We start from the raw sequence: 27,160 nt of genomic DNA, 5'->3' as shown, positions 1-27,160 counted from the left end.
GCTGACATAGAAGAGGAGAGTATGCTGATGGGTTGGTACCAGGAGGCTTGTTATTGCAGTTATTTGTATTTGTAGTAGTGAGCTTCGAAGCACAAATACTATTGCTGAAAATGCACCAATTCTCACCATTATCAGTATTATCGTTATTTTAATTAAATTATCTTTGTTTATGTCGTGTTCAGTCCCTTACAGGCTATGTTCTCTATGCTTTTTTATTGATAAATATTTTTTTTGGCAGCCAAAATAAATCTTATTTTGTCATGATTGTTTGTAGTTTAGTCCACAGTTCAAGGTTTGGTATATGTCAACACCACTTCAAAATGTGAGACTGCATAAGACAAGTTACATCTGATGCCTCTTCATTTGTTTCTATCCTAGGTTCAAATAAGACATAGTCAAGAGACGGTACTTGCCTTAAAGGAATCGAAAATTTCCAAATCAGTTTGTTGATCAAAACTTTCTTTTTTTGTAGATGTTAGAGTGGCCTTTTGCTGTATACTCAGTCTTGGTAGCGGTACCGGTTTGAGATTTCCATAAACCTGAGATGCTGAACTGCTACGCTGAGATTCTTTGATGTTGGAAACACTGTTGGAATCAGCAATCTTTGATGAAGGTATTCTATCAAGACTACGTATTGCAAGAACGTGCTCTGGTATCCCGTCATCAGAGTCTGGTATATCTAAGAATGCCAAGTGTGACTCTTGAGCCTTAAGCGGCACGTGCTGATTAGTTTGCTCATATTTGTCAGTGCTTTTCTGTCCCACGATATGCTCACCACAAGACCCTTCACTGTCATATTTTTCTTTGTTTAAAGCGGCTGAAGCAGAAAGGCTTGAAAAATTTCCAGAATTCTCTTGAGAGGTAGAAGAATCAATATTGATAGATGCTTTCTTCTCAAAATCGTTCATCTGAAAAGCTTTTGTTATAAAGCCAACAATATTATCAATTGTCACATCTGATAAACGTTTCTTTGCCGTTTTTTCATCATCTTTGTCACCCTCGCTGATTTTAGAAGATATCTCACCCGTAGTAAGAATTTTTACTGCAGGGTTTTTTTTTTCTACCATTGTAGATTTTGGACTTGAATATGCCACAGAATCTTTGGCTGTTTTAAATTGGCCTTGACAAGGCTTGCTTTTTATTTTAACTGACTCTTCTTTTACACATTTTACATCCTTTTTAGGTACTGTCGAAAGTTTTGCAGAAAAATATTTCTCCCGCAACGCTGCCAGCTCCAGTCTACTTTTATGCATCTTTGATGATGTATCTGTGCTAGATGTCTCGTAATTTTCTTTTGACAAAGGATTTATTCTCAAAACTCCACTGTTTTCTGAAGGATCTTTTTTATTATCATCATCTTTGTCACTTTTCTTGTGCTCTCGAGAACTACATGGAGGATATAAATCCAAATCAAGTTTGATATCGGTTTTGATATCTTTGGCATTTGTATATTTGAGTAATTGGTCAGAGGGGGTACTAATTGCTTGTGAGGGGGCTGGATCTTTGACTTTTATTTCAGCAGCTTTTTTGCAATGAATATTGTCAGAATAACTAGAAAGCATTGAGGGTGGTTGGCCTATTAATGAATTTAATTCTACTGCTTCCTTTTTTATATGAGCTGGCTCTGGACTGTTGACACTCAAAACTTCTTCTTTTAGCATCTTAAAATATTTATTTTCATTTGTTCCTATGTTTTTCGATGTTTTCATAATTTGGCTCGCTGAATGATCCCTAGACGATTTTTCTGGTGATTTTCTCACTATCCTTTTCTTAGTTTCAAGTAAATTATCTGATGCTATGATATTGCTAGCATAGTTTAACACTTCCTTACTTTTTTCATTTGTCATGTTAGTCTTGTTTATGGATTTTAAATCTTTTGATATATTTTTGGTTTCTTTAGGATTCCCTAAAACAGCCAAAAACTTTTCACTTTTTTTATTTTGCCGAGTATTCACAGACGATGAGTTGACGTTGGACTTTGAAGGGACCGAAAAATCCTCGAGTGTTAGGAACCGCAAGGGCCTAACTGAAGCTTCTTCTGAAATTGTGTGGATTGCAGGTTCATCCGAATATTTGAAACCATAACGACGCGAACTGTCTAGGCTTCTTTTCTTTTTTATTATAGCTTCGGCTTCCTTGTCAAGCTCGCTAATATTCAATAGCGATATTCGCCTACCTTCTTCCAATTCTCTCCTAAATGCAAATTTTCTAGTAGGGCTGAGGGAAGATATTTGTGTTGAAGCTCTTTTTTCAGTATTAGATGCTTCACCCATGGATTCACTGGTAGTTGATCGTCCTCTAACGACACTGCTCCGAAAATATGGGAGCTCTATCATATCGTCCTCAAAATCATTCTTTTTCTTGGTCCTTGTCAACGTACTTGCCTTTTTAGGTGACCTCTTATACCATTGTTTACCATGGTACCTGGTTTCTTGAGCGTTAAACGCTTCAACAAGTGCTTTAACTCTATCAGACTTTGGAACTAGCTTCCCATCAGCTAATGCTAACAACTCATTAGAAGTTTTCATTATAGATGGAATTTCATCATTAGTATTACTGTTCCCTGAAAATTTCCCTACTTCTGAAAAATCACTTAAAACTATTTCAGTCATCTTTTCGCCACCAGGAAGTGGTGGCTGAGATACAAGGGATTCTCCAAGTTTCATAGGGGACGAAAATGTTTTGGCATTAAACGTGGCATTATCTTGAATCATTGCATTTGCACCACTATTTTCAAATTGTATGTTATATGAGGAGGGTGTCACAGAGCCACCTTTCAAAGTATCCAAGTTGTTCAACGTGTTTATTGGAGGCACTCTTGACTTTGAAGAAGAGCTTTCGTTTTTGTCGCAAATATTATTTGCACTATTTTGGCTGCTGTCTTTAGGTTTGCTTGATAGCCCGTTGACAGGTGGGACAATCACATTTCTATATAAATGTCTTTCTGATTCAAGAACTTTACTTGCTGAGGTATTTGAACAATTTAAAGACTTAGGAATAGCAGGAGAGGGAGGAGGAGTCAAATATTCTGCAGTGCTTCCTGATCCTGACCCATTTTTTTCTTTATTTGGGGGAGATGGTGCTCTTCGTTTTCCTGGGATGTGCGAAGCACGCTTTTTGTGGCTCTCATTACTTCCTAGACTGGCCGACCTCATATGACATTTCTGAGGGAAGGATTTAGGTGGCAAAGGAGCTTTCCTTTTTTTCCTTCTTTCAGGTAATGACCTAATATATCTTTCGCCCATTAAGTGAGCAGGTGTTTCCGCAACAACACGAAATAACCTCAATTCTGAGGTGGATTCACATTTAGTTGGATTTCCATCCATTTCTTTTCCTTTAATATGTTTTATCCTTTTACCTTCACTTGTATTATTTGATAATGAGTAGTTGAGACAAGGCCAATCCTTTTTAGCCTCATGACTCTCTAATAGAGAGTACTTTGCTCCTGATTTAATTTGTGAAACGTCATTAGTCTTAGGAACATGTTTGGTAGCACAGAAATTGCTTGTTGTGCTAAAGTTGTCATCTGCAACATCCTCGAAAGGGTTTTTTGAAAGGGAATGCACGTGGCCTGCCTTCTCAAAACTTTCTGCTGAGGTTACAAAGGGGTTTAAACGGTCGTCGTAATCGTCTTCTATTACTTTAGTTTTAATTTTAAGTTTATCCATTTTAGGTCCGTCTTTTGGACTAGGCTTGAAAAATGCAAAGGTGCTTGTGGTACTGAGTACTGAATTTAGACTTGTGTTGCTTTGCCTTCTATCAGTTTCTTGGGGCAGACGAAGCCTATTATTTTCACTTCTTTTCTTGAATTTCCTTAAAAAGGCAAAAAAACTGCCACCATTTGCGCGAGCAATTGAATTCAGTGATGAAGCTGAACTTATACTTGATTGATCTGCTTGAATATCACATGATGATCGTTTTCTTCTCCTTGGCAGAGGTGTTGTATTACAAGATAAATTCAGTGTGGTATTGCTATCATAAGCCGAAGCTGCAATACTAGAATCTGAGTAGTGCCTCTGTATTGGCCTATCAGGTACAATCATTTTATTTGTTTTCTCTATTACCACCGGAGAGGTTGTCTTTAGATTGCACTCAGTATATGCTGGGCGGTTTGGAATCATACTTCATTGTATTCAAGACTGCCAATCAGCTTTCAGCTGCGCCTAAAAAATGAGGCTTTTTTGTAGAAGAGCTGAAAAACTAGTCTTCTGTCAACATACTTTTAAAAATAAATTGATGGATTTAATGTTTTCTAATTTATTAAAAAGCTAATTATGTCAATTTTTAAGGGTATACAACAAAACACTACAAAACTAGTTCAAATTGAAGTTACATTTTTCTTATTATCAATGTTTATGAAGAAGGAGCAAAAGACAAATCTTTAATAAGATTCATGGGCTAGATCATTGCAACCATCAAACTAAATTTAGTGTTTCGTTATCAGTGCTGGGCCTCTTTGGACCTAAAATCAGGGCCATAGACTGCTAATTTAGACATTTTAAGCTATCAAAAACTGGGGATGCTGACTCCTAGTTTCGTTGCTCGTCAAAATAAATAAATAATTTAATTAACAAGACAGTGCATAGGTTGGGTGATGCTGAAATAATTTCTTCCAAAAACTGTTTGGCTTGGAAAACATTAGTCAATAATGTACATAAGATAAAGCGAGGAGGAATAAACTCGTTGATGTCCTACCTCCACCTTCCCCTAATAGCCGAAAATTTAATTTGACAAGAACAAAGTATCTATGTCAGCTATTAAGTATCCTTGGTTACTTGAACCAAGGTAAGTTGCAGCAAAAAGGTAATCCAGAGTTCTGAGCCTTCAGAACAGTCTCGCTAATTGGGAAGGGGTTCGCAATGATCCTCATTAAATTTTGAAAAATATTTTTTTCGTATCTTTATCTTGAATAAATACTCGTTGACGTCCTGCCTCAACCCCTCTTCGAAGAGCCAAAAATTTAAAGTAATGAAAACAAAGTATCTATATCAACTGTAAAGTATCCTTGGTTACTCGAATCAAGTTAAATTTCAGCAAAAGGTAAACCAGAGGTCTGAGCCTTCAGAGTAGTATCGCTAATTGGGAAGGGGTAGATAAGTTGATGCATAGACAATAGAGGTTCTGACTTGATCCCAAAACAAGCTATGTCCGAGCTACAAACTGACTTTATGTAAATACAAGGCTAGGACAAACTGGGGAATTTGTGGCATGGAAGACCAACTCGGTGTTAAAGGAAATAATGCAAGACCCAGTATAAAAATAGCTGTGCTCTGACTGAAATACTTAGTATCATTTGAAATAGGGGGGGAGGGTGTTTTAAAACACAATTGTGAATTAGCAGTGAAATGTTATTCAAAATTTCAAGGGAGACTGTTTTTGTGGATATATTTTCCTCCTTGGCGATTTTAGCACCCTCCCCAACGGTCTGTAACGGTACAGCAAAGCATATTATTAAACTTTATTTGATAAGATCATGTTTAATAGATTTATGTATAGCGAAGCATAGTTTTATGTATAGCGAAACATAGTTTTCAACCAACTATTAAGGAGGAAGTCTAGTGAGCCATTTAGTGAGCAAGGAGAGGCCTGAAGCCTCAGAAACATTTCCAAGACCCCAATATCACAATTTTCAGTGAGGGATTTTTGTTTAAAAGTTGCATAGGTCGGATTTTATTCCTGTGATCTTGGAGTAGAGTGACCTGAAGGCCAGAATTATCAAACATGTTCGTTTTAAGGAGGAGTTAGTTGCTTCTGCGAAGCGACAAGGCTTTTTATATGCATTTGAGGGTAATAGGTAATTCACTTCTGTCTCTATGGTAAAAAAGACTTGTAATCAAAACTAAAACCCTGTTTATCTTCAGAGATGAGGAACTACATAAATATCCTAAATGGTTTCCCTTTTTACATTTCCGATCTATTGAGGGATAAAAATAAAATGTCTGCGTGTAATCAAATTAGACTTTTAATCAAACAGTTCGTGGTAATGAACTGTAGTAAGAAGCGACCAGGCTCAATAGTAACGAAAACTCTACAAAACGGAATACCGTTTATATAACTCTAAAAAACGGAATACCAATATATACATCAAAAGAATGAGAATTTTATGCTGATTTTCAATATATAAATTTCGTCAAGTTTAGTTTTTCTCACCAAAAGTTAAAAACCTGCGAAAATTGGCCTTATTTTCAAAAAAGGGGGAAACAACCTTTAATAGTCATAAAATCTTAATGAAAATTACACCGTCAGATTTAGCGCACCAGAGAACCATACTGTAGAGGTTTCAAGCTCCTATTTGCAAAAATGTGGTTCTTTGTAATTTTTTGTCAGAAGAAGCATCAAGAATGTGTGTCTATTTGTCTATTTTTTTATTTATTTATTTTTTCCCCAGGTGTGATTATATTGACCCAGGGGTCCTAGAATGTCACGAGAGGACTCATTTTAACGGAAAGTTCTAATGCCCTTTTTAAGTGACCGAAAAAACTAGGTACAACTAGGCCCACTCCCATGCTCATTTTTTCCCAAAGTCACCGTATCAAAATTTTGAGATCGCAATTTTGTTCAGCATAGTCAAAATCTAATAACTATGTCTTTGAGAACAATCTAATCCCCCACAGTCCCCTGGGGAAGGACTGTAAGTTATAAACTTAGCCCATTATATACTAGCCCATATATAAACTTAGCACATACAGTATTGGTTATTGGCAAATATACTGACGTTTTTAGGGGGGATTTTTTCTGGTGGTAGGGGGTCAGGGAGAGGGGTTACGTGAGAGGATCTCTCCATGGAGGAATTTTTCACAGTTGAAGAAGATTTCCATGAAGGGGGCGCTGTGTTTCCAGCGTTGTTTAAAAAACAACGAGAAATTAAACAAAAAAGCAAGTTTTTTAACTTAAAGCAAGGAGCAACATTAAAACTTAAAACGAACAGAAATTATTATGTATGTCAGGGGATTCTTCTCCTATTCAATATCTCGCTCTTTACGCTAAAGTTTTTTTTTATATTTTAACTATTTATTCAATGGCCTTTGGGATTCAGGGGTCATTATTAAAGAACTGGGACACAATTCAAGCTTTATTGTAAAGAGCGAGGTATTGACGAGGGAGTCAACCACATCATATACTTAATAAAAATATACGATTATAGAAGTTTGTTACGTAAGTTAATTTGTAAGCTATGTATATTTGTTAGTAATAAAAACGTTCGTAAATAAAATCAAAAGTTTTAGTGGCATTTTTAAGTACCGCAAAAATTGGAGGGCAACTAGGCCCCCTCCCCCGTTTTTCTTAAAATCGTCAGGTCAAAACTTTGAAAAAGCCAATTAATATGCAAATTTCGTTTTGATTATTCATCTACGGTGAGCCAAAATCAAAAACCTACAATAATAAAAAAAAAAATTTAAGATTTTCATCTGAAAGTAATGAGCAGCATTAAAAGAAAAACCGAACAAAAATTACTACGGATATGAGGAGGTTCGTCCCCTCCTCAAAACTCCGCTCTTTACGCTAAAGTGTTTTTAGTAATTTCAAAAGAGCTATTTATTCTAATTAAACGGCCTTCGTGAATCAGGGGATCATTCTTAAAAAATTGGAAAAAAATTCAAACTTTAGTGTAAAGAGCGAGGTATTGACGAAGGGACGGAACGTACTAAAAATATCAAACAGTTCGTGGTAACGAACTGTAGTAAGGAGTTTTGTTAATACAATTTTGATTTGGGCTCACCGTACATTAACAATTAAAACGAAATTTGCATATTAATTTTTTTGGGTAAATAGCTTTCTCATAGTTTTGATGGGATGATTTTGATAAAAAAGGGGTGGGGGAGAAGGCCTAGTTGCCATCTTATTTTGGTTACTTAAAAAGGTGACTATAAATTTTGTTTTTTTACGAATGTTTTTATTAGTAATAAATATACGTAACTTACGAATCAAGTTACAAAACGAACTTCTATATTTTTATATTTTTATTACGTATATGAGGGTATTGACCCCCTTGTCAATGCCTCGCTCTTTACACTAAAGCTTGCATTTTGTCCCAAATCCTTAAGAATGACCCCTGAATCACAAAAGCCGTTGAATAAATAGTTGAAATTAAAAAAATACTTTAGCGTAAAGAGCGAGGTATTGAGGAGGAGACGAACACCCTTATATACGTAATAATTTCTGTTCGTTTTAATTTTCAATGCTGCTCCTTAATTCCACCTTAAAAAACTTTTTTTATTTGTTTTGTATTTTTTTCTTAATAATGCCAGAACGTTCGTAAAAAAAATAAGAAGTTCTTGTTGCATTTTTAAGTAAGCCGAAATGGGAGGGAAACTAGGCCTCCTCCCCCACATCTATTTTATCAAAATCGTCCGATCAAAACTATGAGAAAGCCATTTAGCCAAAATAAATTAATATTCAAATTTTGTTTTAATTATTCATGTGCGGTGAGCCAAAATCAAAACAGGCATTAATTCAAAAATGTACAGAAATTAAATAAAAAACAAGTTTTTCAACTGAAAGTAAGGGGCGACATTAAAACTTAAACTAAACAGAAATTATTTCGCATATCAAAGGGGTTGCCCCATCTCAACGCCTCGCTCTTTACGCTAAGGTTTTTTATTGTTTTAAAGAATAGAATTGTGACAAAGAGTTGAAATTTAGTGAAAAGAGCGAGGCGTTGAGGAGGGGACAAACCCTTTCATATACAGAATAATTTCTGTTTGTTTGTCGCTCCTTACTTGCAGCTAAAAAACGTGTTTTTTTTTATTTAATATGAACACAGAAGTTTGTTACGTAAGTTAATTTGTAAATTATGTATAATTATACTAATAAAAACACTCGTAAATAAATTTAAAAGTTCTAGCAGCCTTTTTAAGTAACAAAAAAATTGGAGGGCAACTAGGCACCTCCCCAACCCCTTTTCTTAAAATCGTCCGATCAAAACTTTGAGAAAGCCATTTAGCCAAAAAAAGTAAAATTAATACCTAAATTTCTTTTTGATTGTTCATGTATGGTGAGCCGAAATCAAAACCTGCATTAATTTAAAAACGTTCAGAAATTAAATAAAAAACAAGTTTTTTTTTAACTGAAAGTAAGGCGACATTAAAACTTAAACCGAACAGAGATTATTACGAATATGAAATATCTAAAACTAATTTAGGGTAAAGAGCGAGGGATTGAGGAGCGGACAACCGCTTTCATATACGGAAAAACTTCTATTCGTTTTAAGTTTTAATGTCGCCCCTTACTTGTAGTTAAAAAAAAAACTTGTTCTTTTTACTTAATTTCAGAACTTTTTTCAATTAATGCATATTTTCATTTTGGCTCACTGCACATGAAAAATTAAAACGAAATTTGCATATAAATTTTTTTTGGCTAAATGGCTTTCTCATAGTTTTAATATAGTTTAGAAAAAGGGGTGGGAGAGGAGGCCTAGTTGTCCTCCAGACAACTTTACTAAAAAGGCTTACATAAAAATTGTTTACCTAAAAAGGCAATTATAACTTTTTATTTTTTTACGAACGTTTTCATTAGTAATAAATATACGTAACTTACGAATTAACTTAGGTAAGGAACTTCTATATTTTGTATATTTTTATGACGTATATAAGGGGGTTAGCCCCCTCTTCATTACATCAATCTTTACATTAAAGCTTGAATTTTGTCCCAATTCTTTAAGAATGACCCCTGAATCATAAAGGCCATAGAATAAATAGTTGAAATTACTAAAAATACTTTAGCGTAAAGAGCAAGGTATTGTGGAGGAGATCCTTTATATACGTAATAATTCTATTCTTCTTATGTTTTAATGCCGCTCCTTACTTCCAGCTGAAAAACTTTTTTTTATTTATTTTCACATTGTTTTTTTTTTAATAATGCAAGAAAATCCTGCCCCTTCATGGAAATTCTCTTCCCTTATAATAAATTGCTCCATGGAATGATCCTCCCAAGTACCCCCCTCTTCAAAGCGAAAAAGTCCCCCTGGAAACGTCTGAACACTTCCCAATAACCATTACTATATGTACACAATGGTCAAAGTTTGCAACTTGCAGCCCCTTCCCCGGGGACTGTGGGGGATTAAGTCACCCCAAAAGACATAATTATTAGGTTTTTCGACTATTTTAAACAAAATAGCTATCTCAAACTTTTGATCGAGTGACTTTGGGAAAAACATAAGCGTGGGAGGGGGCTTAGGTGCACTCTAATTTCTGGTCACATAAAAAAAGGGCACTAGAACTTTTCATTCTCGTTAGAATGAGCCCTCTAGTAAGATTATAGCGACACTGTGTTGATACGATCACACCTGGGAAAAACAGCAAAAAAACAAATAAACACACATCTGTGACATGTCTTATGGCAAAAAAATACAAAATTCCACATTTTTGTAGATAGGAAATTGAAACTTCTACAATAGGATTCCCTAAAACGCTGAATAAGATGGTGTGATTTTCGTTTAGATTTTATGAATTCTAGTGGGTGTTTTTCTCTGTTTTCTAAAATAAGGCAAATTTTATCGGGGTCGTAACTTTCGATGGATAAGACTAAACTTGATGAAACTTATGTATTTAAAACTAGCATACAAATGCGATTATTTTATGCAACTACTGATATCAAAATTAATTTTTTTATGGTTTCGGTTGAGCCGGGTCGCTCCTTACTACAGTTCATTACTACGAACTGTTGGATTTCAGAAGTTTGAAACTATATGATACGTCTCTTTGATATCACTGTGACGATATAATATAATAGCGTATAAAGATGTATATTTATCAATATAAGTGAAAAATAGCGGTACGAAATGGATTGGAACTCACTTAACTTGACCTTTTTAACTGGTTTGCCTTAACTCACCGACTATTTTCATTCACGTAGTTTGAACTTATATCAATTGATCTTTATGTTAGGTCCGTTTGTCGCTCAATCCGTTTAGCTCCTTGTTTTCACTGATATTCTTACATTCTCGAGAAAAAAAAACTATTTCCAGTTTTTATTCCTGAAAAAAAGTGAAATTTTTAATATTTATTGTTTATAATTTCTTATATTGATACAATCGAGTTTCTTTGCTGATTTTGTTTTACTGCTTGAGGCGAATAAAAAAGGACATGGGAAGTAGTGACTTAGGAACGAGAGTTACGTGCTTTTTGCATTCAAAATTTCGCCCCTGTAATAGGTATTTTTTTTTAACTAAAGCCGTGAGCTAAAGGTTTTATGATTTAAAATTCACTTTGATTGCTACCTGTGCTTCTAAAATTCTATTCCACTCAGGATTCCACGCCTTTGTTTGGATTCGCTGTCGGTATTTTTCGTATTCGTATTCCAAATCACGCTGTCTCCGCATTACTTTTCCACTAAAAAGATAGAAACCAATTGATTTCGTTTCTGGCACAATCTAGGAACTTGATCTTCTATGATTCCCAGGGCTAAATTTAAATTTGACCCGATGCCATTTCTCTTTTTCCAGGGCAAATACAATGCCACCTGTAAAACAAACAGAACTTTCCGCTTTCTGTATACTTTACGACGATGTTTGATCATGAACTCAACAAATACAAGGGGAAATAGAATACAGTTTATGTCCCATTGATTGTAAACTATTTTCAATTTGAAGACGAACACAAGAATGAACGAAGAGAAGAAATAACAAATGAACAGACATCCATGATAATCCTTCTTGGTAAAATGACATAGTTTTGTATTTGTGTAGATAAGGCTTGAAGATTCTGTCTCAAGGTTCTCTAATTCGTAGAATTTGATGGTTTAATTTTTATTAAGATCTATCCCCCTTTTTTTGGGTTGTCTTCCTCCTTGTTTGAAAATAAGACACGTTTTCTCAGGCTTGTGACTTTTAATTGCTATTATTATTATTTAAGAATTAACGACGCTTTTTTGACTACTATGGTCCCTGCGTCGGCCCTGCAGTGCATTCCTGCAGCATGATTCGATCTCTGGGTCCCGTGTTACCAATCTAAGGTCAAATCCACTGCGCCACCACAGGACAGACTTTTAATTGTTTACTTTAAACATGATGAATTTAAACTTACAACAAAAGAATAAAGTGGCATTATTGTATTTATCAAACAGTTCGTGGTAACGAGCTGTAAATAAGGAGCAACCCGGCTCAATAGCAACCGAAACTTTAAAAAGTTTTTGTAAAACTTTCAAAAGAGCTATTTACTCTAATTGAACGGACTTTGTGATTCAGAGGTCATTCTTAGAGAGTTAAAACCAAGTTTGAACTTTAGCGTAAAGAGCGAGGTATTCATTAGGGGGCAAACGTTCTCATATACGTAATAATTTCTGTTCGTTTTAAGTTTTAATGTTGCTCCTTACTTTCAGTTGAAAAAAACTTGTTTTTTTTAAATTTAATTACCTTGAGAACCATCCATTTACCGTGCCAGAATCATGATAGACATAGACCTTTTCTAGAGAATGACTTAAACTTGCTTCAAAATAGCAGGTTTTTTTTTGTTTCACATGTTTCCTACAGAATGAAACTAAAGTCCATTCTTTGGCATCTGGGTCCACTTTGGATCAATAGTCCGGGCTGCACCTTGCTAATCTTGGTATTAAAAAAAAAAAAAAAAAAAAAAAAAAAAAAAAAAAAAAAAAAAAAAAAAAAAAAAAAAAAAAAAAAAAAAAAAACTAAAGGCAGCTACAGACAAGGGGACCAAATATTTATTTCAGCACTAATGAAAATAAGTAAAGTAATGATGTATAAATCTAAAAATCAAGTTGAGAAAATTGGAAGCTACAGTGATGATAATGGTCAAGTATGGTTCTAAAGCATGGATGCTCCGAAAAGCGGAGGAAGATTTGCTGGATTTTTTCCAAAGAAATTGTCTACGGACTGGTTTGAGTACCCGACTGACTTACCGTCAATCAAACAGTAGACTGTACTAAAAGTGTCATTCAATCTCGCTTTCTAGGGCTATAATGAGAGAATGGTTGAGATGGCTAGGGTAGGTTCTGTAGATGAAAGATGACAGATTGCCAAAGATTGTCCTTTTCAGTCAATCATCTTGAGCTAACTGCAAAGCAGGTCGTACCTCGTTGGGGTGATAGGATGTCGTAAGGACAGATTTAAGAGAAATGACATCTTCATGGGAGGGAGTAAACAGGGGAGCTTAGAATAGATTGGGATGGAGGAGAAGCGTGCATAGCTGTATTGGCCTCAGATAGCTTGGTGCTGCGGTAAATTCCTTAGTACTAGTAATAGTAATGTATAAGAGATGATAATCCTTGTTTATATATAGGATACCAGTGGGTATCGTTATGTTAGGAAAACAGAATTCAATGGTTTACTTAAAAGGAGATAGATGATAATTCTCCCTCCATTTATTAGCTTCAAACCCACTCTTAGGAGCCAAAAATCTAAGGCCACAAGATTTAACATTTACTTTTGTGAGAAATTATCGATGGCTGCTCTCCGTAAACAATTTCTTAGGCCTTCTCATTTTCAAATTTAAACAAACGAGAATATAACAAAACAGATATAATTTTTAAACAGGACAGTGGAAAAAAGAAAACTTCAAATATTAAAAATCTAGATATTCAGCACAAGAAACGTATCTTGATCTTGAGCTTCGTGACATGTTTTTATATATTACATTTAAATATGGTTTTTCTTTTCGTTTTTTCTTTTAGAGTTTGTTTTGTAATCTTAGTTTTTATTCATATTTTGTTTAGGCTAGTTTCTTTATTTTTCTTTTTTTTTCTTTTTACTCGTTGATCAAGGCTTTCGGATGTGAAGCCGAAATATTAAGATTTTTTATTATTTAAAATTTACTTTATTTAATACTCTATTGTTTAAAATATTAAACCCAATTTTTATATTTTTCATTTGTTTAAATTTGGCTGTTCTACCTTATATGCAGGGAGGTGGTGTCTTGTCAATTTTGTTTTTTATTGGTTTCCTAAAGGACACAGTAAAAACTAATCTGCAATTCTGATTCTAGATGATTTGGGACCCTAAAATTAGTAATATTTTAACCAGAGCTTAGATAAAATAGGGCAATACCCTAGGCACTGAAAGCCAAGCTTTAGTGAGAAGCTTTTCAGTGTCTTTTTGAAGTATTTTCAGTCTGCAGAACAATGTTTTGTCTGCAAAACAATGTGCCAAAAATGTAATCCGGTGACGGATCCAAACTATCAAACACTAACGAATGTCATTTTTCCTTGAAATAGGGTACTAGTTTACAAACATGTAGGGGTTTCAGCAAGGATTTATTTATTCAAATTTTATAATTAAGATAAAATAATGTTTTTATATCTCAGAGGACTGGTGGTTTTGTAGATTTTTCATTTCTTTCAAAAAGGAAGAGGCATTTTAAAAAATCCTGGGCTGAGGGGAACCTAGAGGGGAAATTAACCCACGTGCAACCCCCCCCCCCCAATTGCCATCCTTGTCCTTAAATCAATAAAAACCTTAGTAATTATAAACTCAAAACTGGCAGCCCTCAAATAAGAGTAAAACTACAGTCGGTTCTTTGGTACATGGGTCAGGCATCTTTGTATCTGAAGTCGGAGTAGCAAGTAGTTTTCCAAATGAAAACTACCAAAATTCACAATCAAAAACAAAATTTAAACCAAAACAAACAAAAATCACAATAAATAACCGAAACAAACTGAAAACGTGCAGAAACTAAGATGATTAGGGTTGACACCTCCATGGCTTCTGAGGACCAAAACATAATTGGCAGTTGATTCTGTGTGATCACTCACACAGAGCTTTAATATGAAGCAAATTTCTTCCCTCTTGGGAAATCAGTATCTTTCATCTGCCATTGAAAATAGGTTGGCTGCTACGAGGGATTTAAAAAAAAAAAACAAGTTTTCTGAACTTGTGATTATTTCTGAACTAATTGTTGTAATTAAACGACCTTTGCGTTTCAGCAGTCTCTTTTTTTTAAAGAACTGGGGCTTAAAATTTAGATTAAAGAGTGGGGTGTTGATGAGGGGGCAATACCCTGGTATATGTGATATTTTCTATTTGCTTTAAGCTTTAATATTGCTCCTTACTTTCAGTTGAAAAAACTTATTTGTTTTATAATTCCTCATTGTTTTCTAAATAACGCTAGAAAACCTGGCTCAACCTCCACAGAAAAATCTCTCCCACGAAAATATCGTCCAAACAATTTATTCCTGGTGAAAATCTACCCCAGACAATTACCCGTAACACCTCCACGCGTAAAATTGAGTCAGCATAGAGAAACTTCGAGTAGGGATTCTGCCAAATTTCCCCGGTGCACAATTTCCCCTGAAAAGTTCATCCCCTGGAAAATTCCTTGTCCATGGAAAATTCTCCCCGTGCAAAGTATCCCCAACAAAAATTAGTCCCCCCCAATCTAAAAATGTGTGCATACTTCCCAAAATTCTATAACTATGCAAATACTATACGTAAACAATAGGCAAACTTTATAATTTAAAGACCTTTCCACTGGGGAGGTGGCGGGTCATGTAATATCCAAAGATATACCTATTAGGCCTTTCAACTATTTTGGACAAAATAACAATCACAGAAATTTGATCGGACGATTTTGGGAAAAAGTAGCGTTGGAGGGGGCTTAGTTGCCCTGAAGTTTTTTTTCACTTTCAAAGGGCTCTAGTACTTTCCATTGCTGCTTGAAAGTACCATTTCCCCATGTTTTAGGTCCACTGGGTGGATACAATCACGCCAGAGGATAAAACAACAAACAAATAAACACGCATCTGTGATCTTTCTTCTGGCAAAAAGTACAACATTCCACATTTTTGCAGATAAGAGCTTTAAACTTCTGCAATAGGGTTATCTGATATGTTGAATCTGATGGTCTGATTTTCATCAAAATCAAAAGCAATAGGGTCTTTCCCCCTTTTCACGAAATCAGGAAAAGTTTCTCAGAATCGTAACCTATGATGAGTATAACTAAACTTAATAACAATTATCTATTTAAAAACAGCATAGAAATCTGATTCTTTTGATATATCTATTGGTACTGAAATTCCGATTTTGGAGTTTCGGTTAGTATTTAGCCGGGTCACTATTTACTTACAGTTCATTACCACGAACTGTTTGATTTAAAGTGTAAATACAGTTAATTTGTAGTTAAATCTATATGTAGGAGAAAAAGGGACATTAATCTGATTATCTGGTGGTAGGACAATGAGGGTCAGGAGCGTCAACATCTCTCCCGTACGATAAATGGTCACCAACACACCACACTGGTCAGTCCCTAATAACCCAGCCACTAAACATCAACTTCGAAATCTTAATTGACCTTCTATCTTTCATCTCTGACCGTTGCCTGTACCTCCGCTCCCAACAGCTTGGCTTAGGATCCATTGAAGAAGGGAATCCGCAACTAGTGGGAAAGAATCGTTTAATTTTGTAAATATAACCGTTTAATAATTGTATAAATATAATACAGTAAGTTTCTGGCCTAGCCTGAGTTAATTTATATTCACCGACCCACCAGCATAATGGCAAAAACTAAAAAGGGGAAAAAAATTGCGAATCAGAGCTTTAATTAAATTTGAAAAATTTGTTTGAGAGAGTGTACTTTATGGCTTGATGCTAATTACCTTCCCCTAAAATTTTCTAAGGCCAATTTTTTTTATATTTTCGCATGTTTCTCAGATTTGTCCCCATTTATCAGAAATTAATCAGCCAAGTGGGATAATACATATATCTAAAGATCGATGTTTGTTTTTGGGGCATTCTTGTTGATGAAAACTTGTTTTCAAATGTCAAATTGATTTGATTAAAATGAAGATATGCTGAAGTCTCGGTATTTAAGGTAACAAACATACTTTCCCTGGATCAATTTTGAATTTTTTTTTTCAATGCTTGATACAATCTTACGTTTCTTACTGTCCAATAGCATGGATGTCAACATTTCCTTCATTGTTAAAACTACTTTCTAAGGTTTACAATAAAGCTAGAAACCTCATTAAGGAAACTAATCGTTCAGGAGTTATCCCATCACTTGATCTCCAGTCACTGTATATTCTTTCGTGTGCATGTTTTACTTTTTCTTAGCTTCATGGTGACCTCCCCTACCCCCAAAGTGTTCCGCCATATCTTACCTCTGATCAGAATAATTATAATCTTTGTAATACCAAAAATCATATTCAAGTTCGTTTTACTCCTTTAGTAAGGTCAGATTTTAGTCCTTTAATTGCGAGCCATATTGGGTGGAATAAGTTCCGTTCAGTTCAGTTTATTAATATAATACGGATAACAAATAAAATACACTGGGTCACCACGGAGAGACAGAGCTCGTGATTGTGGTGACTCCATCAATATTCATAACATAGACAATATTAGTTGAAGATCCAATACCCAAGTCCACGGCCCACCAACCAAAGCAGAAAGCCAAAATAAAAACACAATAACAAAACCATCAAACAAACGTGCACAGAGAATGACATCATGAGCAATCATAGATGATGAATAATAATAATAATAAAAAAAAAAAAAAAAAAAAAAAAAAAAAAAAAAAAAAAAAAAAAAAAAAAAAAAAAAACAGCTCGAAGGTGCAGATGAATGATACTGATTTCGCAAGGGGGAAGAAATTGGCTTCATATTAAGTTCTGTGTGAGTGATTACGCAGAATCAAATGCCAATTATGTTCTGGTCTACAGAAGGCATGGAGGTCTCAACCCTAGCCATCATAGTTTCTACTCGTTTTCAGTTTGATTCGGCTAGTTACTGTAATTTCTGTTTGTTTTGGTTCTAAATTGCTTATTGATTGTGATTTGTGGTAGTTTTCCCTTGGAAAACTACTTGCTACTCAGACTTTAGATCCAAAGGTGCCCGACCCAAGTACCAAAGCACCGACTGTAGTTTTACCCTTATTTGAGGGCGCCTAGTTTTGGGTTTATAATTACTAAGGGTTTTTAATGATTTAAGGACAAGGAGGGTTATTGGGGAGGGGGTGCACGTGGGTCAATTGCCCCTAATTTTTAATTAAATCTAGAAAAATATATGAAAATTTTTAAATTAGTTTGACTTTCTACGTCATATAAGATTTATGGTAAAGAACCATAGATGTTTAATGTGTTATCATTTCTTTTTCCCCAAGCCACTTTATAAAGAAGGGGTTGTCACATAAACTTTAAAGGGGGCTCATTAGATTAGAAACTTGAAGCTCTATTGCCTTATTTTTAGACTCAAAAACCATCGGAGGGGAACCAGCCATGGGCGACGTCAGGGTGGAGGGCAGGGGGGCATGTCCCTCTAGAAATTTAGGAAGACAAAGTAATCCTAAGTAAAAGAAAGAGAGAAGAATTGGGGAAAACCATGGAAAAATGAGTGCTGCTGCCAGCCAATACGTTTTTACCGTTAATAAAGACAGTACAAGTTCTAATCGGTTACTTTTTGAACCCTTTTTGTTTTCAGCCAACATTTTTTCTATATGATACGGTTGGATTTAAAAAGAAGTCCTTCATAGCAATGAATGGTAGGTGAATAGTGATTCTTATCAGTAACAGAAGCGTAATAGCCTAGATATCGATAATATTAAACCAAAGAATCAGCTTTTTATGGTAATTAAATAAAAAAAAATATTTTTTTTTAACTGAAACTAAGGAGCGACATTAAAACGTAAAATGAACAGAAATTACTCTGTATATGAAAGGGGCTGTTACCTCTTCAACGCCTCGTTCTTTGCGCTAAAGTTCGACTCTTTCTTTCAACTCTACTTTTTAAAACAGTAAAAAAAATTAGCGTAAAGATTGGGGTGTTAAGGAGGTAACAGCCCCTTTCATATACGGAGTAATTTCTGTTCGTTTTAAGTTTTAATGTCGCTCCTTACTTTCAATTAAAAAAACTTGTTTTTTTTTAATTTCTGAACGTTTTTGAATTAATGCATGTTTTGACTTTGGCTCTCTGCACATGAATAGTTAAAAGGAAATTTGCAGATTAATTTATTTTTTTGGCTAAATGGCTTTCTCATAGTTTTGATCGGACGATTTTGAGAAAAAAAGGAGCGAGGGAGTAGGCCTAGTTACCCTCCAATTTTTTGGTTACTTAAAAAGGCAACTAGAACTTTTAATTTTACAAACGTTTTTATTAGTAAAAATACACATAACTTACGAACTAACTTACGTAACAAACTTCTAAATTCGTATGTTTTTATTACGTATTGAAGGGGTTCGCCACCTCGTCAATACCTCGCTCTTTACACTAAAGCTTAAATTTTGTCCTAATTCGTTAAGAATGACCCCTGAATCACAAAGGCCTTAGAATAAATAGTTGAAATCCATAAAATTACTTTATTGTAAAGAGTGAAGTATTAGGAGGAGGTGAACCCCATCATGTGCATAATCATTTCTGTTCATTTCAGATTTTAATGCTGCTCCTTACTTTCAGTTGAAGAAACATTTTCATACTTATTTTTGCATTGCTCTTTAAAAAAAGCTAAAAAATCCTGCGCCCCCTTCATGGAAATTCTCTTCCCCCATGACAAATTCCTCCATGGAAAGTTCCCCCCGTATACCCCTTCCCCTCAACCCATCCCCCCAACCAGAAAAATCCCCCTGAAAGTGTCTGTACACTTCCCAATAACCATTACTATGTGTAAACACTGGTCAAACTTTGTAACTTGCAGCCCCTCCCACGGGGACTGTGGGGGAGTAAGTCGTCCCCAAAGACAAAGTTATTAGTTATTTTGACTATGCTAAATAAAATGACTATCTCAGAATTTTGATCTGGTAGATTTGGGAAAAAATGAGCGTGTGAGGGGGCCTAGGTGCCCTCCAATTTTTCGGTCACTTAAAAAGTGCACTAGAACTTTTAATTTCCTTTAGAATGAACCCTCACACGACATTTTAGGACCACTGGGTCGATACGATCACCCCTGGGAAAAAACAACAAAAAACAAAAAAAACAAACAAAAAAACAAACAAATAAACACGCATCCGTGATCTGTCTTGTGTCAAAAAAATGTAAAACTCCACATTTTTGTACATAAAAGCTTGAAACTTTTAATGTAGTGTTCTCTGATACGCTGAATCTGATGTTGCGATTTTCGTTAAGATTCTATGACTTTTAAGGGGTGTTTCCACCTATTTTCTAAAATAAGACAAATTTTCTCAGGCACGTAACTTTTGATGGGTAAGTCTAAACTTAATGAAACTTATATATATAAAGCAGCATGAAAATCATAATATATAAAGCAGCATATTTAAAATCAGCATTAAAATGCAATTCTTTTGATGTAACTATTGTTATGAAAATTCCGTTTTTTAGAGTTTTGGTTACTATTGAGCCGGGTCGCTCCTTACTACAGTTCGTTACCACGAACTGTTTGATTACCACGAACTGTTTGATCCTAAGGTTACCTTTGAAACATATGATTTTATAACAGTAGATTACATCGAAAGTAATGCAATATATTTCATTAGATTCAATAGTTTTAGTTCATCCTTTCACCAAGCTATAATCATAGTGTAGCTTAGACATTTTTTTTTAGAAATTGATGTAAACTTGCTTAAGAAATACAAAGTTTTCCTTTTCAATCAATTTTTAATGTATTTTCAAATAGAAAAAATTCAAATCCTAAAGATATAACTCATTAAGTTGATACAACCGATTATCAGTTATCGACTGATAGCAAAATTTTCAAAATTTTTAAATCGCTTTTTCAAATGAAAGTAAAGAGCAACATTCAAACTTATATAACGAGCAGAATCATTTTGTATATGAGGAGGATAGACCTCCTCTTATAGTATATTAAAAATAACTTGCGGACCATACTTGACCACCTTAATCACTTCAACCTCCAATATTTTAATCCTGGTTTGAAACTCATCTTCCTATTCTTCCAAACTTTTTTATCTGTGAAAAAAAAAACAATCTGGGCCTTGGCCATTGTACTTTTAACGTCATTTACTATACATATTACCTAGGTAAGTAAAGCTGGCCACTTGATGGATTTTTTTGTTACCCAGCATCACCCCTTCACCTTCACTTATTCACAGTCTAGGCGATTTAGTAATTTTAACACCAATTTTCAAACCTAGCCTTGCACCCTGAACTTTCAAAACCTCCAACAAATCCATTTAATTTTCCTAACATTTTTCATCTACGATGCTCAAATCATCAGCAAAATCGAAGTCTAGGGGACTTTTACTTTCCCATTTGATTCCATGTTTTCCCACAGCTTTTGCTGTATTCCTTAGGACAAAGCTCATAAAACTGATCTGTATAAATGGGATAGAACGCAGCCCTGCTTAACCCCTGATTTTATGCATAACCAGCTACTAGCCATATTTCCTACCTCATTGCAGTAATATTAATCTCATACATATCACTTTAGTGTATCTGCCGGGTATATCATGTAAGGATAGGACCTTTGTTAAAGCTGTCTTATAATCTGAATTGAACGCTTCTTCACAATCTATAGAACTGAGTACTCCAGGGGTCTAATGACTCAGGTCCCTCTCAGTTATTAATCTAGGAGTAAAAGTTTGATCAACGCATCATCTTCCCTTCCAACAACACTGTTTTTATGGCACTTGATATTAACCAAGTGACATATAGCAATCGCCAATTCTGTCGGTCTGTCTGTCGGTCTGTCGGTCCCGGTTTAGCTACTTTAGGCACTTCCAGGTAAGCTAGGACGATGAAATTTGGCAGGCGTATCAGGGACGGGACCAGCTTAAATTAGAAATAGCTTAATTAGACAGCTTAAATTAGAATCGTTTTCCCAGTTTGACCACCTGGGGTGGAGTGGTAAAAAAAAAAGGTAAAGGATACGGCATTAGACTTTACAATCCGTACCGGCGGTGCTGATCTCCGTTTCTTGGCCCTTCAGCCAGGAAGTGCAATGGGGGGTTGGGGGCCAGCCATCCTGTGCTTTCGCACACCCTTCCTGTTTACCTTCCCCAGATTTCTCCAGGTACCCATTTAGAGCTGAGTCGACTCTGGCTAAGCTTACAGAGTTACGCCACTGACCCCCATCCCAAACTGAAGAATTGGGTACACTGGGATTCGAACCCGCGTCCTCTCAGACAAGGGATCCCGAATCCAGCGGGCCGGTTAATGTGGAAAAAATAGAAAAATTGAAGTATTTTTAACTTACGAACTGTTGATCAGATCTTAATGAAATTTGATGTTTGGAAGGATATCATGTCTCAGAGCTGTTATTTTAAATCCCGACCGGATCTGCTGACATTGGGGGGATATGGGAGGGGGAAACCTAAAATCTTGGAAAACACTTAGAGTGGAGGGATCGGGATGAAACTTGGTGGAAAAAAAAGCACAAGTCCTAGATATATGATTGACATAACCGAAACGGATCCGCTCTCTTTGGGTTGGTTGGGGGGGGGGGTAATTCTGAAAAATTAAAAAAATGAGGTATTTTTTACTTACGAACAGGTGATCGGATCTCAATGAAATTTGATATTTAGAAGGACATGGTGTCTTAGAGCTCTTGTTTTAAATCCCGACCAGATCTGGTGACATTGGAGGGGGGGGAGTTGGGAGGGGGAAACCTAAAACTTGGAAAAAACTTAGAGTGGAGGGATCGGGATGTAACTTGGTGGGAATATTCAGCACAGGTCCTAGATACATGATTGACATAACCGGAACGGATCCGCTCTCTTTGGGGTAGTTAGGGGGGGGGGTTAATTCTGAAAAACTAGAAAAAATGAGGCATTTTTAACTTACGAACGGGTGATCGGATCTCAATGAAATTTGATATTTAGAAGGATATCGTGTCTCAGAGCTCTTATTTTGAACCCGACCGGATCTGGTGACATTGGGGGGGAGTTGGGAGGGGGAAACCTAAAACTTTGAAAACACTTAGAGTGGATGGATCGGGATGGAACTTGGTGGGAAAAATAAGCACAATTCCTAGATACATGATTGACATAACCGGAACGGATCCGCTCTCTTTGGGGTAGTTGGGGGAGGGGTTATTTCTGAAAAATTAGAAAAAGTGGTATTTTTAACTTACGAACGGGTGATCGGATCTCAATGAAATTTGATATTTAGAATCATATCGTGTCTCAAAGCTCTTATTTTAAATCCTGACTGGATCTGGTGAGATTTGGGGAAGTTCGGGGTGGGGAACCTAAAATCATGGAAAACGCTTAGATTGGAGGGGTCGGGATGAAACATGGTAGGAAAAATAAGAGCAGAAGTCTTACATATGTGATTTATATAATTAGAACGGATCTGCTCTATTGTGGGGGGGGGGGGCTAATTCTGAAAAATAAGAAAAAAGTACGTATTTTTAACTTACGAATGAGTGATCGGATCTTCATGAAACTTCATATTTGGAAGGACCTCGTAACTCAGATCTCTTATTTTAAATTTCAATCGGATCAAGTGTAATTGGGTGGGGGGGGGGGCAGCTGGGGGGACCGGAAATCTTAGAAAATACTTAAAGCAGTGAGATCAGGATAAAACTGGATGGGAAGAATAGAAACCTGTCTAAGATACGTGACTGACATAAGGTATTTGTAACTTACGAAAGGGTGACCAGATCTTAATGAAATTTGATATTTAGAAGGATCTTGTGCTTTAAAGTTCTAAATTTAAATTCCTACCAGATCCTGTGACATTGGGGGGAGTCTGAGGGGGAAACCGGAATTCTTGGAAAACGTGAAAATTGGGGTATTTTTATCTTACGAATAGATGATCGGATCTTAATGAAATTTGATTTTAAGAAGGGATTCATGTCTCAGAGCTCTTCTTTCAAATCCCAACCAGATCTTTTGACATTGGGGGGAGTTGGAGGGGGAAATCTTGGAAAAACACTTGGAGTGGAGGAATCGGGATGAAGCTTGGTGGATAAAATAAAGAAATGTCCTTAATACGTGATTGACAGAATCGTACTGGATTCGCTCTTTTTGGGGGAGTTGGGGGGAGGGGTTCAGTGATTTGGCGAGCTTGGTGCTTCTGGACGTGCTAGGACGATTAAAATTGGTAGGCGTGTCAGGGAGCTGAACAATTTGACTTGATAAAGTCGTTTTCCCAGATTCGACCATCTGGGGCTAAAGGGAGAGGAAAAATTAGGTATTTATAACTTACGAGTGGGTGATCGGATCTTAACGAATTTTGATATTTAGAAGGACATCGTGACTCAGAACTCTTATTTTAAATCCTGACCGGCATTAATCCTCTTATTTTTCTTTTTAAATCAATCTATTGATTCATAGAATTTTGTTAGAGCTCATACCATATAATCTCTTGGCTCTTAGCTCTTCTCACCTCGTCAAAAGTGCCATATGAGCTCTTAGCTCTTGTTTCTCTTAAAAATTTATCTCAAGCATCTGTAAATCTAAAGATTAGCATCATAATAAGTATTGTGACCACAACAATCATTCTTATCACCTTTCTGGCAGAGGGGCCTATAGTAAAATCACTAGACACTTTTCAAAAACTATATAAATAATCTTCAGTAATTGATCTTAAGCTTCACAACCGCCACATGTAAAAACATCTTTTACCACACTATCACCATATCGGGACTTACTATTTCTTAATCATTTTAATACTATCTCTAATTCTTCTTCACAAAATAAATTTTTCTTCACTTCAAGTGTTTTCTTGACTTTCATATCTTTCGTCCAACCATATGATATTGAAAAAATGTTTGCGGAAAACTGAAAAGAGGTCAAAAAGTAACCGATTAGAATTTGTATTGTCCTTTTTAAAGGTAAAAACGTATTGGCTGGCAGCAGCACTCATTTTTCCATGGTTTTTCCCGATTCTGCTCTCTTTCCTTTGGTTTCCTCATAATTACTTTGTCTTCCTATATTTCTATTGGGGCATTTCCCCCTGTCCTCCACCCTACCGTCGCTCATGAATGGTTCCCCTCCGATGGCTAAAATAAATAATAGAACGATAATAGTACGATGGCTAAAAATAAGGCAATAGAACTTCAAATTTCCAATCTAATAAGCCCCTTTTAAAGTTTATGTGACCACCCCTTCCTTATGAAGTGGCTTGGGGAAAAAAGAAATGTTAATACATTAAACACCTGTGGTTCTTTACCATAGATCTTATATGACGTAATAAGTCGAACTAATCTTAAAATTTCAGGTGTTTTTCTAGTTTTAATCATTATTGCTCAGAAACCATGATTTTTTTGCAGTTTACACAATAACTTTTGCTATTCTGAATTGAGAACTAAAATATTTTTTTTCTAGAGATTTAAAGCACAACCGTAATGAGATAAGCACTTTATGGTCGAGCCAAAAAACGTTTCGTCCCAAGAGCGAAGTAGATATTAATAAAAAAATTTACTACAGAGCTATAGAGAAATGTGATTTTCCTTAAAAATAATGATTTTGTTTTTGAATTTATTTTTATTAATTATGAAAGGCTTTTAAATACATCAAAGTCCTTTCAAATGAGCCATTAAACAGCTCTCTATGATTTTCCAGTGTCGAGTTAGCTGAGGCAAAAAATAACGAAAAAAAGAAGCTGTCGATGCAGAATATCGTGGTTGCAGCCGATATTCTTGATTTTCAAACCAACACGTTTTCCTGCTTATTCAAGCCATAGGACAGTTAGTTTTCTATTTAGAGGTATTCTAATCCAGTGTCGAGTTAGCTGAGGCAAAAAAATAACGAAAAAAAGAAGCTCTCGATGCAGAATATCGTGGTTGCAGCCAATATTCTTGATTTTCAAACCAACACGTTTTCCTTCTTATTCAAGCCATGGGACAGTTAGTTTTATATTTAGAGGTATTGGACAAGGTGGTTATAATAGTGTACTTTTTTTTATCTGACTCTAGTTTTAGGAGTTAAGGGCTATTTTGTTTTTTACTATGGGACGTGATCGTCTCTTACTAGGTTTCTTGCTATCGCTGCAACCCGGATAACGCTAGCACGTTGCCTCTGATATGAAGTAATATTATAGCATTATATAAGTTTCACATAAAGAACGAGGGCTTGAGAAGGGCGTGGTCCCACTTGTATGCAGACTAATTTATCTTTATTCTAAGTTTTAATGTTACTCTTTAATTTTATTGAAAAAGTCTTGCTTCTTTGTATTCAGTCTTACTAAGGAAGTAACTAATTTCATAGGACATTTCTTGTGACTGATGATGATAAACCATTGGAGATGAAATTTGATCACCTTTCAATTTGATTAACTCGTTAATACTTACGTATTTTTGCTGCAAAAGTTGATATGTTGCTACGTTATTCCACACTAATGTAAGTGGAAAGTTTTATCAATGTTAAAGGAATTACAAATAGTGAATACTTTTTTCATCTAGGTAAGGTTATTCAGGCATTCAAAATACGACAAAGTTGATTTTATATCATAAGCTGAAATTTCCTCAGGTTTCCTAAATTGAAAATGAAGACATATAACGCATTTTGGCTTCTAAGTATCTTAAGAACAAATTAAGATGAGTTTTAAAAAGAACAGAATAATGTGTTGGCTTAGGGAGGTGGGCTAAAAGAATTTGCTTTAAAAATTTTTTGTCTACCATTAATTTAAATTAATTTACAAATATAAATCATATGTGTTTTTCTTAAGAAAGCTTAAGTATTAAGTTGAACAATTCATTTTTTCTAGGCCTTTAAAAAAGGCCCTATCTAGACCACCCCCTTCAAATCTCTAATGTCAACCTATTGTAGGATGCATTTTCCAGAATACCATTAATTCAAGCTACGTAGATAGTGTATTGCTGAAGCATCAAAACAAGAAAGAAAAAGATCATCCCATCATCATCAGAAAAAGAAAGGAAAACGATCATCCCTCTTACTCAGAACTGTTACTAAAATAACTTCTGCTTTTACTAAAAATTTCCATTAATGTGAATCAGCTTAAATTATATTTTGCTGTAGATACAAAATAAACCAGCTTTACCTGTTGGTGCAAAGTGACTCAGCGTGGGAACTGCAACTAGGATATTTACTGGTCTCCCAAGCAACCGGCTTCCCATGTGAATTTCCCAACTTTTTTTTATACACAGTATGTAAATAGCTCTGGAATAACTATGATAAATAGAAGAAATGCCTATGTTTCAATTGGACAAACTTTTGGAGAAAGGCAAAGAAGGAGAACAACAAGTGCTAGATTTAGCTGAAGCAACGGCTAATGACGCTGAAGAATTTCAAAATTTATTCTCACGTGTTCCTGAGCTCAAGACTTTCAAAATCAGACCAGAAAAGGTAAGTGCTTCTCTGTTTATGGCACTTGGTATTAACCAAGTGACATATAGCAATCGCA

At 35.4% G+C, this 27,160-nt stretch overlaps 2 protein-coding genes across 3 annotated transcripts in view; one reads left to right on the top strand and one right to left on the bottom strand.

Annotated features, from left to right (window-relative positions):
- Positions 1 to 11,355, bottom strand: part of LOC136034975 (uncharacterized) — an 81,734-nt gene extending 70,379 nt beyond the window's left edge. Inside the window, exons 1-2 of the mRNA XM_065716538.1 lie at positions 11,219 to 11,355; positions 414 to 4,163 (exon numbers count right to left, since the gene is read on the bottom strand). Coding sequence (XP_065572610.1) covers positions 414 to 4,121 — 3,708 coding nt within the window. The 5' untranslated portion in view covers positions 4,122 to 4,163; positions 11,219 to 11,355. The remainder of the gene's footprint in view (positions 1 to 413; positions 4,164 to 11,218) is intronic.
- Positions 1 to 27,160, top strand: part of LOC136034976 (uncharacterized) — a 51,396-nt gene that overhangs the window by 1,080 nt on the left and 23,156 nt on the right. The window contains exons 2-3 of one of the 2 annotated variants that reach the window (XM_065716539.1): positions 11,444 to 11,656; positions 26,776 to 27,102. In XM_065716539.1, the coding sequence (XP_065572611.1) occupies positions 26,944 to 27,102 (159 nt within the window). In that variant the 5' untranslated portion in view covers positions 11,444 to 11,656; positions 26,776 to 26,943. The remainder of the gene's footprint in view (positions 1 to 11,443; positions 11,657 to 26,775; positions 27,103 to 27,160) is intronic. The other variant, XM_065716540.1, reaches the window with a different exon arrangement.

The sequence above is a fragment of the Artemia franciscana genome, chromosome 13 (genome assembly GCF_032884065.1).
Source record: "Artemia franciscana chromosome 13, ASM3288406v1, whole genome shotgun sequence".
NCBI classification, from domain to species: Eukaryota; Metazoa; Arthropoda; class Branchiopoda; order Anostraca; family Artemiidae; genus Artemia; species Artemia franciscana.
The sequence above is the reverse complement of the archived record's forward strand: the minus strand, read 5'-3'. Positions and strand labels throughout refer to the sequence as shown.